Source organism: Hirundo rustica, chromosome 8 (genome assembly GCF_015227805.2).
Source record: "Hirundo rustica isolate bHirRus1 chromosome 8, bHirRus1.pri.v3, whole genome shotgun sequence".
In the NCBI taxonomy this organism is placed as follows: Eukaryota; Metazoa; Chordata; class Aves; order Passeriformes; family Hirundinidae; genus Hirundo; species Hirundo rustica.
The window spans coordinates 3,359,375-3,375,202 of record NC_053457.1 but is presented as its reverse complement, the minus strand read 5'-3'; the positions used below and the strand labels follow the sequence as shown (position 1 = coordinate 3,375,202).

Below are 15,828 nucleotides of genomic sequence, written 5' to 3'. Positions count from 1 at the left end.
CTGTCCCCTATCCCGGTCCCGCGGCTCTCCCCATGCTCGATCCCATTCCCCGTCCCGTACCGGTGCCGTTCCCCACGTGCTGCCGAGGCCGCGCTCCCGCCCCCGCCGCGCATGCGCACGGGCTGCCGGCGCGCGGAACCATGGACGCGCCACATCCGCGCGAACTGATGACGTCACCACCAGCCGGTTGCCAAGCAACGGCGCGATGGCGGCGCGGAAATGAAACGGCATCACTCTGCGTGTGTGTGTCTCACCACAGAGTTTATTATATATACACGCACTATACACTCACAGGGCACACGACAGCGGCGGCCCCTGCCCTGAGGAGGCTCCACGGGCTGGGCCCAGGCTGTTCCCTGGGGGAGAGCCGGTGGGTGATACAGCGATGGCAACAGAACACGGCTCTGTCCCACCGGGAACGCGGCCGAGCCCGCGCTCGGCACACAGAAGGCACTTGGGTGATGCAGCACCTCAGCTCCTGGGGCTACTTCAGCCAGCTCCAGTCAAAACTCTGCAAAGAGTAGCAAAAAACCAACTTGAGCGCAGGCTCTGGCTACTTGATGTGTGTCATGTTTGATGAAAAATCAGTAATTGCCCATAGAAAGGGCACTCCCAGGAGTTAGCACAGGAGCTGGACTCACTGAGCCCTGTGAGTCTATTCTAGTTTAAGAGATCACACTGGTGGCCAAAGAATGAGTGCCTCCTGTCCTCTGAGGAAAGGCTGGAAGAATTGGGACTGTTCAGTCTGGGGAAGAGAAGCTTCAGAGTGACCTAACTGTGGCCTTCAGTGCCCAAAGGGGCTACAGGAAAAATGGAAAGAGACTATTTCCATGGGCCTGGAGTGCCAGGACTAGGGGGAATGGCTTCACACTGCCAGAGGGCAGGGCTAGATGGGATTTTGGGAAGAAACATGTATCCATGCACACTGGCACAAGTTGCCCAGCGAAGCTGTGGCTGTCCCTGAATCCCCTGGAAGTGTCCAAGGCCAGGCTGGATGGGGCTTGGAGCACCCTGGTACCTTTTCCTATTCAAGGAGTTCTCTACGTGCCCAGGGTACCCTTGGGTGTCCCCTGAAAGCCAGGTCCTCGCAGATGCACCAGTACTTACCATCATACAGTTCTGCTCCTGCCTCACCTCCTGCAGAATGCTGCTGAAGAGCTCGAGGTAATTCACATTCTCCTGGATCACGTCAGCAAAATTTTCCCTGCAAGAAGAAAAAAGCCCGAAGGTGATGGATTTCAAGCACCAAAAGTAACACCCCCATCAAAAGGTACTGCACTGAGGGGGAAGAAAAAAAACAAATGAAAAACAACCCAAAAAAAGTGATTTGTAGTTTGTGCAGTGGTAGGTGACACAAAAACCTGCCTGGAGGTAGCAGGACAAAGGGGAATGGCTTCACAGTGACAGAACATATTGGAAGTAAAATTGTTAATGAAGCAAAGAGCAAAACCCCCTCAGCTGTAGACTGATGCCTTATGTTTTAGCTTTCATGTATTTCATGTTCTGTGCTGCCCAGGGGTGCAGTTCTGAGCTCACATTCAGGGTCACTCAGCTCTCTGCACACAGCAGGGACACAAAACAAATCCTTTTCCTGCTCAAGACCAAGGACAACTTTCAGCCCCCAAAGCACAAACAACGGTGGCTGGAGGGAGGAACAAGAAGGATGGGACCCCACAACCTGAAGATGTCACTGGACAATTAAACCCCAATATGCAAATGGACCAAAACTCATAAAAAAGACCTCGTGACCACTCAGCCATTCTGTGACCATTCTTGGTCCACCCTGGGTGTAGCCCTGGCCAGGCTCTTGTCCTGCCCAAGGTGGATCCTAAAAGCCTTTCAGTAAACATCTACTTTATTCTCCAGCTCTGTCCAGTCTCTGCTTCAGGTCAGCCTGCCCAAGACATCAAGACAACTCAGCATGGACTGAGGAGAGGGACCTTAAGAACCAGATCCAGGCCCAAGGAAGAGCAACATAACATGCAGTAAATGGATGGCACAGTCCCTTAGCAGTGCATGTAGCATGTGGAACTGGGTCAGAAATAGAGAGCAGAGGTTTCTGAATAAAAAGTTCAACCAAATCCCTGATTTTTTAGAGCACTAGCGACACAGGAACTCCCAAAACTTGTCAGGGAAGGATAAAGCCCCTGAGAGTCTGAACCAGCCAGGCTGAGCTCCCTGCAGTGCCTCCTCCCCGAGCAGCTCATACCCATCTTCGGGAGCTGCCAGCGAGGACAGAGGATGAGGAGCTGCGTTCCCTGAGGAGCTCTGAGGGAGCCATGTGGCTGCTGGAGTTGAGGCTGTCCCTTCCAGGCTAGAGCTGACCAGCGATCGAGAGGAGCTCTGAGTCTGGAAAAAAGAAATTCAGAAGAATTTAAGCTTAAATATTATGTAGGCAAGATCTGGGATTACACATGAGCACTGCTGGTAACACAGCCACAGATATGGGAACCAGGTGATGGTTTCAGGCACTGTAATTAATGCAAAAGAAGCAGAGTACTTTTTAAAACACTTTAAACTAACCAGGAAAGCACCTATTTAGCTTCTGCTTTTACCATCTCAGACTGTCCTTCTCTGCAGGAAAAAAAACAAACCAACCATGGAGTGGCAGTTACCCCTTTTTGCTGAGTTTACTTGGATGGCTCCTGGCTCATGCACTGGAAGGAGGGGCAAACAAATAGCCCAACAGCTACTCACACAAGCAATTTTCAGCAAATGCCATATCTCCCTTTGTCTTTTTCCCTGCATCTGCATCACTGAGTTGTCAGCTTCCTTGATGTTATTTAGAGCCACTTCAATCTCAGGGAGCAGGTCAATGATCTTCTGCTTGCAGCCCAAGAGTTTGCTAGAATAAAACCCAAACACGAAGTCACTTCCCAGCACATTCTGGCAAAACTGAAAGCCCCATTTTGGGATTCAAGATACTTGAAAAGTTCATGTACAAATCACTGTGGTGTCTTCTTGGCTCTGTAACATTACTACTTTTTTTCCTGAAGATTTGAATTCCAACTTCCAACTAGCAGAATTTGTCTCATTTTAAAATGAACTCTTAGATGCCAAGGGTCATGTTTTTAAAAATTAAGTGAAAACTCAACACAGACACAGAGGAGCAGAATTAATGCTATGAGAAATGTGGATGGAGCTTTTTGGGCTCTGACCTCCAAGGTTTTCCCTATCCTTTCCTTCTACAAAGCTCCAAATGCTGCAAGTTGGATTTGTTTGGGTTTTTTGTCTGCATAAAGTACCTGAGGTGGCCAAAGAGCTCCTTGAGGACTCGGTCCTGGCTCTGTACTGTCTGCACAATGATCTTCACCATGTCTGTGCTGTCACTGTAGGCATGATCTGGAAGGGCCATCAACCACCACATTAGTAAATCCTAACAGTATTTTCTGGGTTTCAGTTCAGAACAATTAATCATGGGGTAAAAGTGTGAAACAGTCTTTAAATCATCTTCTTCCATACCTGGAGGTCGTGTTTTTAATTGCTTGTACAGGTCTATGGCTCTCTGCTCCCTTTAAAAAGAAGAATATGATTCAGGCAGGGGTCAGCAGCCAGGTGACTCAAGAAAAAAAGCACTGCAGTGAAAGGATGCCTTTCTGAACTCAGATACTGGACCTTCTCCTACAGCTGGTACACAAGCATGGCCTTTGGAACACAGGGATGCTCTTTCTGCGATAGAATCCAACGCTTTTCCAAAAGCTGTCTCTCTTTTCCTCCAATTATGCAATTTCTTCTCAGAAAACCACACCAAGTGGAGCTTATTTTCAGTTTCAAATCTTCACATGGCTCAGCTGTGTTCTTTCCCCTCTATCCTTAATTATTTGATTTTGGTTTTGAAACTGTGACTGCACAACTGCCTGAGAAACTCTTGTTCCTGTTCCACATTTTTTACCTGAATTTTAGTGATATTCTGTAAATGGAAAGAGACAGCTGCATCACAAGCAAGACGACTGCTTCTCTTCTTCCCATTAAATAAACATCACTTTTTTTCACGTATTTCAAAAGCAGCCAAACTGAAAACTTCCAGCCTTGAACAAAATCCTCCCTGTTCTAAATCCCAGAATATCAGAAACAAGCAGCAGCTTTCCAGCTCCGACCCTGGTCTGCAGTGGTGGACATGATTAAACCTAATGTTTAAGGAGGCATGATCCTGATTAGTTTGAGCTGCTGCTGCAGGAGGTGGCTTCTCCTTTGCACCACTTCCTCCCCTGTGCACCAGTTCTGCTGCACCTACTCAGGATGAAAAGCAACTTAGCAAAGAGGGAGGGGCGAGAACATGCCAGGAGCAAGCACATTTTCTCCCTGAACAGTCAGAGTTGTATTAAAGAGCTCTTATTAACAGATTTAATGGCTGTTCAATCCCTCTCTTTTAGAATTGCCACTTGTACTCCCAGCAGCAGCCCAGTAACTGCTTCCTATATCTTCTCAAGACCTCAAGATACAACATTTAGCTCTTCCATATTTTAATACTTTAAAAAAACAAAAAAAAAACCCTTTCAAAATATTCAAGTGCCCACAAGATATTTACCCTTGATTTGAAAACACTGAAGGTATTTAACAGGGTCTTAATATGATCACATAGTTTTCTCACTCAACAGTAAGAAAGTCACTCCTCTCCAACACAAAAGGAAATCCCAGTTGAGACCAAGATTTATCTTAGTCCTGGGCTCTTGTAAGATGAGGTTTCATAGTTCAGTGACAGGGAAGTGTTCCACAAGTGGTGGGATCTTTCCTTCCACAAGCAAAATGATCTCAAATCAACTGAACACTACTCTGTACTTGGGGTTTGCATTTCAAAATCGCCGAGGGAACCAGCAACTGAGAGGAAGAAAACCCCTCAGACACTGAAATACAGAAAATCCAAAGTAAATGCAGTAAAAATGAGAAGCACAGGACTTACAAGCTCTCCATGACCTCTCCTTGGCGCCTTGCATAGGGACTCTTCTGCAGCTCCACAATTTCGGTGTGCAGAGCCATGATCTGCTCATCTAGGTAGCCAATATCTTCAGCCTGAGGTGAAATGTGGACACAGATCAGACCGAAGGAGAGCAATCAAGGAGATAAAGACCCCCAGAACACTTGTTTGGATAACGGGCTGACTGCCTGGAGAGCTTAGGAGACAAAAAAGCTCTTTGACACAAAGCTGCTAAAATAATTAATGTTTTTTGTTCTCAGTTTGTGGTATCACCTACAACCAAACCTCTGACCACCAACACTGGCTGAGAAAAATCAGTTTCTTCATAAATCATCTCTCCACATCTCTGGATTGCCTCCTACACAAAGATATCCCTATGTATAGAGGGAAACATTTTCCATTCCTGATAAAGGGGCAGGGCAGGTGGAATAACAGAACATAATTCTTATAGTCTGCCAAGTAAACATTGGGTGAGGTCCCTGGTTGTCTGGAAAAAGGCAGAGACAGCCTTGAATTATTCTGCTAGAAGTAGCCATCTTTTTAACCATTCCTTAGATAATAAAAAAGAGATTACTCCTCTTTAAAACTAATTTGCACATTTACTTGCAGTGATTTGCATGCCAGTGATTTACACCCTTAGTGAAGTCCTGCAGTTTTGAAATAGCTGCATTGCAAGTGATTGGTTTTCAGCTTCAGCAATGGGAATTTCTGTGTGCAGCAAATCCAGCCAGGACACCTGATCCATAGCAACACCATTTCTTTTGGGCAGCAAGTAACGTGTCTCTGCGTTCCAATTTCCTTTTTAGAGAACTAAGTCTCGGGAGTTTTGTTGTTTTTGTCCAAATCCATTCAAACAACTTGGTGACAGGAGACTGTGTCTTTTTCAATACACCTGCAATGATATTCCCATTCCCACAGCAGGCAGGATATGAAACACTGAAGGGACACAACAGTGACACATGTGACATTAAATTCCTGTCATAGTCTCCTTCACACAGAGATAATGCAACTTCTTTAACATCCCCTACCTGTGCACACTGAGAGGCTTTCTCTTCCATTTCCTTCCAGGCTTTGAGCATCTTCTCTGAAGCTTAAGAAAAAAGAGTTGTTAATTTACAAAAAGACATTAAGACACAAAAATAAAGCAAGACCTCGACTTTACCTATACTGGTGTAATTTGAACACAAAGAACATGATGCCGAATCTCCCAGCAGGAGTCATGACCCAGAGATCTGAGTGACAGCAAAGCTGCAACTCTGTGCAACCTTAACTCACACACGCACACTTTGGTAAGATTTCACTGCTTGCAATCACTGGCCTGAAACATTTCTGAGTCTTCAAACTCCACCATTAAGCTCAACAACTGCCACTTTTGATTGAACACAGACTGTCCAAACCCAGTTCACAGTCTTTCCATTTTCCATCATCATCCTTTAGCCCTGTCATCATTTTTGACTCATGCTGCATTTTTTAGCCATATATATTCAAACTATGTATAAATCTTGCTATTCTCTCCTGAACACTATTTGTTTCTGGGACACAAAACTGTAGCTGCTGCTTTTTCAGCCCATCTCTCATCGTGACAAATGGTTTCTCCTGATAACAGGCACAGCAGCTTGCTAGCACTGTGAACAAATGCAGTAGCTCTGCCCTCCACTTAGTGCCTGGTCACAGCTCCAAATTAATCAGACTGCAGGAATAAATAGCAAATATTTACATCACCAGTACTATTAATGCTCTTGTTTTCTGTTCTCAGTGGAGAACAGCTGATCACCTGTCTCACTGTCACTGGATGTCTCCAAAAACATTCTGGTTCTTATCCTCCTGCCTTTGCTCCTGCTAAACTCTTCTCCTGCACCTCCCCTAGCTAAAATACACCCATAAAGATGCTGAGCTTCTTCAAAGAATCACAGGAGACACCCAGACAAGTATTCCCCAATACCTACATATGCCATAAGCCATCTGGTCACTGTATCTCTCCAGGTCGAGGCGAATGCTCTGGTGGAAGAATTCCAGCTTTGCTTTCAGCTGCTGGGATGCTGACACCATGTTGTTCTTCATTTTGATCAGGTTGGCGTTATACCGAAGGAGGCTGAGCCTAACAGATGGAACAAGGACAGCACACATTAGCTGGAAAGCCCACCTGGACTTAAAAAAGAAATTCTGTTACTCTGAGGGTGACTGAGCACTGGCACAAGCTGCCCAGAGAGGTTGTGGAGATATTTGAGAGCTGTCTGGATGTGGTCCTTTTTGAGCACAGATTGATTGGGCTGGAGGCCTTCCAGAGGTCCCCATCAACCTCAGCTATGCTGTGAGTATATTCAAGTATTTTTTGGTTAATATCAATGTCAGGCATTACCCAGCACAACTCCTGGAGTAGAATAAGCTCCCAACTCAAACATGTTTTAGAATGTAAAGGCACAGAACAGCAGACAGCTGTACAGCTTTGGGAAACCAAAACTCCCCAAGATGCACGATTCCCAGCAAACAGACCCTGCAATGGCATAGCACTGATCCCTCTGAATGAGTGACAACTCACATGGCAGCTCTCTGTCCCTGGAAAAGCCTGCTATAATCCTCCTTCAGCCCAATGACGTAGTGAACCGCTTCTGCCCACACCTTGCGCAGCTGAGGGATCGGCAGCTGGATTTTGCTGTCCTGGACTGAACACAGGAGAAAACACAGTGTAGTGACAGCTCTGGAAAAGGACAACATTCCTAATTCCTGCTTCAGGTGCCCAGGAAGCCAGGTAAGTTCTGCTCAATTTCTAGGTGATGCTGCTGAAGCACGTATGAGCTTTTCATGTCACAGCTCCCCAGGCATGTGACAACCTGCAACTGAGCAGGGAAAACCCCATGGGGGGGTTTTGGCCAAAAAGTTCCAAAGACCAAGGTAGCAAATTTAGTTGCTCCATTTAATCCATTGATACTGGTCACTGTCCTGTTCTGTTACATTTGACAATGTCTTCCAATCTTTTGTAGGTTTTCTCTCAGATTTCCTGATGTAGATGTTTAAGGGGAAAAGATGCTGGTTCTTCTCTGCTCTGTTTCTGTTCTTCCTGACAGAAATGGGAACTGTCACTACACTGGGGTATCAATAAACACGGTGAAAAAGGCGTTTGCTCCAAGAGATTCAGCACAATGGTGCCATGCAATGAGATTCACCAGAATAAAACAGCCCAGACACTGAGAGACACTAGAAGATAAGGAAAACCAGTGGAGACAGGCCAAAGAAAATCAAGTTACTGAATAGAAGACATTTTCTTTACCTGCAGTATCCCAGCAGTATCTCCTGCCCCCTGACACTACTTTTCTTTCATAGAGGTACACAAGATCACCCATACAGATAAAGATTTCTGATAAATAAACCTTCAGAGAGGTTGATTAGGTCATGCAATGACTGCTGTCATCCCAGGAGATAAGTAGGGGAAGCAGCAAGCAGAGAAGCAGCTTCCATACACAGCCTAAAAGTACACACTGGTGATGCCAGGGCTCTGTCATTAGGACAAGGTGTTAGGCTGTTTCAGGTTCTTAAATGGCTCTCTTAGAATCAGACAGAGCCCTTCAAGACAACACACTGGGTTTTAAAAAGCAGGTTTCATTTCATTTTGCATGTGCACAGCACTTCTCCAGCACACTCACCAATGTAGTTGACACAGTCAGACAGACTCCGAGAAGCGAAGGGGCCATCATAGACAGTTTTGCTTTTATCAAACAAATAGACCATGTAGCTGTCCCAGCCTCTCTGGGGACAAAAGAAAAGAGAATATCAGCAAGAGAAACCCAGGCAGCTCCTACTAACCCAGTATATCATGAACTAATTATTGTGGGCACTTTGTCTTACCAAGTGCCTTAGAAACTTATTTTGATAGATCCTACAGGAAGAGAGAACTCTTTGCTAGCAAATAATTAAATATTTAGGCAGAGTACAACTACAGAAACCAGATTACATTATCAATAAAAGACCTTTAGAATTACTACATTTACAGAGCAAACTGTCTCCTGTGGGAGAAGATTTAGGCAATTTATCTTCCCTAAGATTTTAAATTCTCTGAGAACATGAAAGGCATGAACAGAATCCTTCTTACCACGCCATCAATAACACACTGGGAAGCAGGTTTCCGAGGGTCCAGGCAAATCCCTGTTTCCAACAGCAGCTCCTGATTTCCAGTGCTTATTCCAGTTTCAAATTCAATGCGATTCTGAAGGGAATGAAGGCTTTCCTCAGGATGCAAAAGGAAGGACACAATCTTGGCAGAGGTCATGTTTAGGATGTGTACTATCTGTAAAAAAAGGACAAGCAGATTATAAATCCTTGGATATCAAAGACAAAGGCACACAGGACTGGGACAGAGCACAGAGCAGAATAAGAGCATCATTTGGTTTTAATAACCATAATAATCAATTCAGGAGTAAAGCCCCACATAAAAAACTCAAAGCCTGGGACTGTAACTTTTAATGTCAGAGAAAACAACAATCCAATACACTAACACCCTTCACAAGCCTTACTGCAGCTTAATTACATCAAAAGAACGGAGACAAAATTATCCTCTATATTTCTACACAGGCTTGCCTTGGCTAGTCTGACTCCAGCAAAGCTCAAGTAATTATCTGAAGAGGAAAAATCCAGGAATGTCACCTCTGTTCTACTACAGGCATTACTGCTATAGTACAACTAGAGATCACAGTATCAACAGAGAAGTCCAGGAAAACTGTTATCAGCAAATATAAAACCATTATTTGATCCTGGTGAGCCCTTTCCAAGATAACCAACAGCAATACAGGGTTATCCTTCTACTCCAAATGTAAAGCTAGAGTTTCATCTTCCAGTAAGTACTGGGCAGGCTGCATATGCACTCACTGCCTGACACCAAGAAAAAGAATTCCTCCTGACCCTGGAAGCCGGATGATGCCAGGATTACAGTTTGCTCCACTCAACACACCCTCTTTCCTCTGGGATGCTCTCAGAAGGTCTTTAAACCCAGTAACAGCCCCCACTCACCTTCAGATTCAGTATGTGATCCATTATTAGGAAACACCTTGGACGACTGGTCTCAGGATCTGAACCTCCACCCCTCTGCTGTGGATCCCAATTCAGCATCAGCTGCAACCAGTTTTCCATGGGTTCTACAATCAAACTAAAGCAGAAGGGCTGTAAGAAAGCGGGGAGGGGGGCCTTCACCAGGCTGAAGCAGCCCAGCTTCCTGGGCCTCTCCTTGTGCACGCTATTCAACAGGCTCTGACCATCTTTGTGGGCAATGGGCACCGGAGAGGGGAAGTACCCAAAAAAGAGCCACTGGCTATAAGCTGTGACTTAACAGCAAACAGCAGCTTGCCAGGAGCTTGAAACGCTCTGGAGAAAGAAAGAGGAGCTCTCAATGCTTGGGATAAAGGAGGAAGAGCCCTCAGTTTAGAAGAGCAGAGCTGTCCCCTGTGATGAGGACACATATACCTGCAGAGGCTGTGAGGCTGCGGCAGGTGGGTGCTGAAGCGAACCTCCCCGTTCATCTCTTCAGAGGCAAAGATGTGCTTTGGGTCCTTCTTCTTGATTTTTTCGTGCCTGGAAAATAAAATCCTTTGTGTCTATACTGAGGAGTGTTACCTCTGTAAGGGAGCAACCAAAGACAGCAGAAAAGTGCCGGTGTCCAGCAGCTTTAGAAAACAAACTCATCTTTTAGGACAAAGATGCCATTTTCAATCTAACCAGAACATCCCTATGTGGAAGAGAGGAGCTTTTCCAATTAACTCTGCCTCTGGAAAGATTTACCTCCTCTTTTGTTCTAACAGAAACCCAAGTTTCCTACTTTTTTCTGTTTCAGAACCACCCTTTTAAAAATCAAGCAAACATACACTCCAGGCACAGCAAGACAACCAGAAACCTCCATATGCAGGTTAAAGTATTTCAGCATGGTTTTAAGTATTAGCACTTCCAAGCACTTCTTCCAGAATAAGCGTCTTACCAGGCAAATGGCTGTAGATTATGTAAGAAAGGTCGAAATCCTGCAATGCATTCAAACACCATTGTCCCAAAGCTCCAGTAATCAACAGTAACCGAGTAGGATTTGTTCTCAAAGAGTTCTGGAGCCTAAAAACAATCATAAAAAGACACCTTCACTGTGGTATTTCCTTGAATTTCTGCAGAGACAAAGCTGCATCCAGGTGTGGTTTCCTGAGAGGGGACACCCTTAGGACAGGTCCCCAGGATCTCCATTTTTGGAGGTTTCAGCCCTTGGCAGTGCCAAATCACAGATGGCCTGCCCCGGTGCTGGTGAGACTAAAAAACACCTTACCAGATATTGCAATGTTCCAACAAACGAAGTGCATAAACTTCCTTGATCCAGATCCTTTGCATATCCCAGGTCTATTATTTTGTGAACAATCTGCAAACAGTTTAAACAGTTCATCAGAAGAGCAAATGCTGAGGGAAAAAACCACCAAGCAACTCAAAATCTGCTCAGTGACAGCCACAGAATATTCTCAAGAGGAAAGCCAGAATGCAAATTCCGAAAAAAGTCCATGGCAGAGCTTCAGCAACAGTGTTAAAGCTTTTAGTAAATGCACAGTTGAGTTTTCAGTCCAGTTCAATGTGACAATTTCAAGAAATGGAAACACACTGACCACCTGACTTACCTTCCCACCTTCATCCTGAAGAACAATATTTTCAGGCTTTAAATCTCTGTGTATAATTCTGTTCTCATGCAAATACTGGATACCAGACCCTGAAAGACATATGTTTGATTTAACAGAAAATAAAATTCACATTGATTAAATACACATCTGATAAAAATCTAATACTGGGGAGCAAGTTCCCAGACTTCCATGATTTCCCACCACTCATTTCTACATTTAACAGCTTCCAAAACTGTGTTTCTTCTCCACTGCATTCTCACGTCTTTGAAAGACATGCCAAAGACACTCAACTTTTTATTAAAAAAAGCCCCAAAAAATCAAAACATCCTGGAAGAGGAACCAGAACAGAGCAAGCAGAGCTGCTCTTTATTTCAGGAATTCAGCTAGAAGCCCTCTTGAGCACTGAAAGGACAGAAGTTCAGGCCAGTACTCTAAAATACTTTCTCATGCCAAAACTAGCTCTTCCTGCAAGCAGTGACAGGCTATCTGTAAGAGAATTAAGAAAAGAAAGAGCTTTCCTGGAAAACCTTTTTCCTAGAGAAACCCAGGCATTTCCCTTTATCAGACAGCTCTTCCTTCCCACAGTGTCCAAAAAATCAGGTGCTTCTCAATGGGCCTGAGTTTTTTTAGTACCCTGCTCATTTTAGTTCCCTTTTCATGGTCAGCTGAAAAAGGAAAATGTCACTACACTTAAAAGACAAACAAAACAATGAACAAAAAAACAAAAGGAAACCATTAAGTACATACCGATGTCACTAAGCAGAGAAAGGATTTGACTTTCCTTCAGCCCACAACAGTTTTCTGGTTTGTTTAGCAACTACAAAAAAGCAAAGATGTTCAGACCCACACTTGCAACAGTTAACAGCAAGACCCAGCATTTTCCATCAGCCATTGAAACTCTCCAGCAAAGAACCCAGCTCAAGGATCACTCCAGCTGAATGGGGCAGTTGACTTTGCACAATAAAATCATGGCCAAGAAGAAAACAACTCAAACAAAGTGAAAATTCAAAAAGCAAAGGGGTAGGAGACAAAGGCAGGACCACAGGGCTACAGAGAAGGGAGGCTCCCCCTCAGCACCATCTTAATGAGCTGTCAATAAAAGCAGCTTCAGCATTTTTTGACTTTCAGAGATGACTGAGGTGCAAGAAGAAATTAAAAATGAAGTGAAACAAAAACGATGCCAAACAAAAGAAAGATTTAAAGAACACAATCAGAAATAAAGAAGATTATGGGGTTTTTTTTTCCTTTAAGGAACAAAGCAGTACAGCACATTAGATGGAATGAAGCATGCTACTTCCTAAATTGTTTCAGCATCTATGCCACACCTAAGGATTAATCAGAAATGAAGTGACCATTGCAAGTAAAGCTAATTTCTCAGCCAGAGTCTCTAATTTACCTTCAGGGAGTCTCCAAACTTTTACCGCAATAACACAACAGCCAGATGTCTCTGAGAATATGGCCAGATGCCTGTGTCTGCAATCCCCAAAGGCTTTTTAATATATGCCCCCTTCTTTAACTGCTACTTAAACCTTCTTATGTGTCTTTTGGACTGTCTTTAACTCAAAACCAAGGTTACTGCATTCACCAGCTGCTCATGCTCCCCAGGGCTGTTTAATACCAGTAACAAAAACTACAGAAAAATGAAGTTTTCTGATCACGTAGATGAGGTGATTTCTAAGCAAATCCTGACAGGGATTTGCTGCTTCACCCCTACAGAAGTTGCTGCTTCCTGATTCCAACTGTAATAGAAAGGGAGTATAAACTCTATCAGGTCACAAAGCCGCTGCCTAGGGAACTTCTGAAAGGCTCCTTTATTTTGGGGTGTTGCCAGTGGGCAGAATGGCAGTTCCCAGTTCAGCAGGAATAGCAAAGGTTCAGAAACGCTGGAGGCCCCAGTCCAGCACTAATAAGCTCATTCCCTGTGCTGAGAGCAACATAACACTGGATACATGTGAATCCAAACCAGTCAGACTCTGAACAGATGGAGACACAGCAGCAAAGCCAAATGTGCTGGGTGCCAGCAGCTGCTTTAATGCTAAAGCAGCTCCATGAAAGGACATACGCTGTCAGGATAGAAGAGTATCTGCCCCTGGGTTGCCCTCTAGTTTAGAAGCTCATTTCCCACACATGATTTTTTTCCCACTCTACATTTACTTCCTCACAACTGAGGAAGAACTGACCTGGTTACAGGAGCAGCACTAACACACCTTGTTTGGCTTAATGTTATTTAGTCTTTTATTGCAAGCAAAGCAGGCATTACCTTGCGGAGGTCACCCCCCGAGCAATACTCCATGGCCAGGAGAGGAACGTCGTTTACCAGGATGTTCATCTCCTCGGGAACTTCACAGGCTCTGACCACGTTGGGATGGTTTAGCCTAAGCACACGGAGAGCTGGATGAAAACCCTGACTCCTCTCTTGGGAGAATGAGACAACAGACTGCAATGCAATCACGTTTTACGCTCCAGGGACAGCTTCTGTTCCCCACAGGTATCCTTGCTCTCTTGTCAACTGGTACCTACCAGTATCCAATGCATAAAATCCATACCTCGGGAATACACAAACCAGTGACGAGCAGAAATGATGTCTCAAAGCCGGGGTACAGGACTTTGATGATGAGGATCCAGACTCAAGTTCTGAATTCTTGCAGAGTCCTGGCAAAGTCATTACGTGCGTGTGTGTGTGTGTGTGTGTGTGTGTGTGTGTGTGCATACGCGTTGCAGCATGTAGGAACAGACTCCCCCCCAGCCCCAGCATTTCACAAGAATCCCTTACCACCTGTGTAACTGCACCAGGCAGGTGAAAGCCACGTTCAGAGGGAAATGTTAATCTCTGCAGCTGAATTCAAACAGCCACTTCCTGACTGTCTCTAATACATGCTACTCTTGGGAATAAATGACATATCCAGAAGGAAACTAAGCCAAATTATTTCTCTCTACACCTTCCAAAGCCTCTGGACACCAATGCAAGAGCAGCTTGTGACTCAGTGGTTGTTTTCAGCAACCAAATCAGACATCACCAAGCCTTGACTTACAAATTCATGCTCCCTGCAAGTGGTTTCTCCCCATGTCACAGCAGACAGCGAGCAGGTGAGGGTAACAAAGTGACAGCAGGAGTTCAGAAAAGCCCTGAACAGCAGGGTCACCGCAGGCCGTGGGAATGACAACTCAGAGCCTCCCAGCTCCCACCAGTGGGACAGAGGATTTCCTGCTCCAGGATCTCCCTCTGTCAGGAGCAGTTCTGTGAGATCCAAACACCCAAAAGCAGCCCCCACATCCGTGAGACCAAAGCTGTCCAGCCCTGTTTCAGCTGCTGGAGAAGGAGGGTGGGCAGGACAGAGTATGGACTTTCTCACAAGGAAGTGAAAGGAGAATTTATTCTTTACATTCGGCAGCATAACAGAAAAAAAAAGCAATTCCAAGAGCCCCTGGTTGCTAAATCAAAAACAAACATACCGCAGGGCACGGGGATACGTGGGTGTTCCCAAGTCACAACATCAAAACTCAACCCACAGGGTGACGTGAGTTTGGAGGAATTTCGGATGAGTGAACAGCCCAGGCAGCACAATAGGGATGCGGGCTTGGGGGGGTCACCAGCTCCCAATCCAAGGCATGAGCTGGGACATTGGAATGAGAGATAAACCAGCACAGGCATGCCAGGTGACAAGAGGTCCAGGGGCCCCCGGCTGTCCCCACTCCCAAGCTGGTTCAGCAGCAGAGGCACCAGCTGTCCCCACAACACGGTCCCATCTCCCCAGCCGGTTCGGGGCCTGACCACCCGGCTGTCCCCTCTCCCTGGCCAGTCCAGGGGCAGACCCCCGGCTGTCCCACCCCCCGCTCTACTCAGGGGCTGATCCCCCGCTGGTCCCCTCTCCCTGTCTGTCCGGTGCCGCCGTGCCGGGCCGGGCCGTGCCGTGCCGAGTCGTGCCGGCCCGCCCGCACTCACTTCTTCATGATGTCGATCTCGTGACACCAGCGGTCCTTGTTCTTGACGCTGAGCTCCAGCCGGCACGACTTGATGGCCACGCGGTCGCCCGAGTCCTGCGGGACACAGCGCCGTCAGCCGCCCCGGCCCGGCCGTGCCCTCCCCGCCGCCCGGCCCGGCCCCACCTGGTGCTGGTACAGGCACACGTTGCCGAAGCCGCCGGTGCCCAGGCGGTCGCGCATCTCCCACGGCCCGCAGCCGCCGGCCGGGTGCCCGCGTAGCGCAGCCCCACCGGGGGCCCGCTCGCCGGCGGCGGGCGCGGGGGGGCCGCCCCGCTCCATGGCTCAGCCGCTCGCTCCGGC

The 15,828-nt window shown here is 46.2% G+C and overlaps 1 protein-coding gene across 1 annotated transcript; it reads right to left on the bottom strand.

The window, feature by feature from the left end:
* Nucleotides 1-242: 242 nt before the first annotated feature.
* On the bottom strand, nt 243-15,817 carry CHUK (component of inhibitor of nuclear factor kappa B kinase complex). Its single transcript, XM_040070949.2, has 21 exons — nt 15,652-15,817; nt 15,488-15,582; nt 13,805-13,919; nt 12,292-12,361; nt 11,545-11,633; nt 11,205-11,294; nt 10,875-10,999; nt 10,367-10,474; nt 9,917-10,052; nt 9,003-9,197; nt 8,557-8,659; nt 7,455-7,578; nt 6,862-7,013; nt 5,944-6,005; nt 4,901-5,010; nt 3,463-3,512; nt 3,246-3,342; nt 2,698-2,845; nt 2,210-2,349; nt 1,108-1,204; nt 243-511 (listed from the first exon to the last, which is right to left on the bottom strand). Exons 1-21 carry the CDS (start codon nt 15,805-15,807, stop codon nt 485-487), a joined length of 2,289 nt encoding a protein of 762 aa, XP_039926883.1. The 5' UTR covers nt 15,808-15,817; the 3' UTR covers nt 243-484.
* Nucleotides 15,818-15,828: the final 11 nt, after the last annotated feature.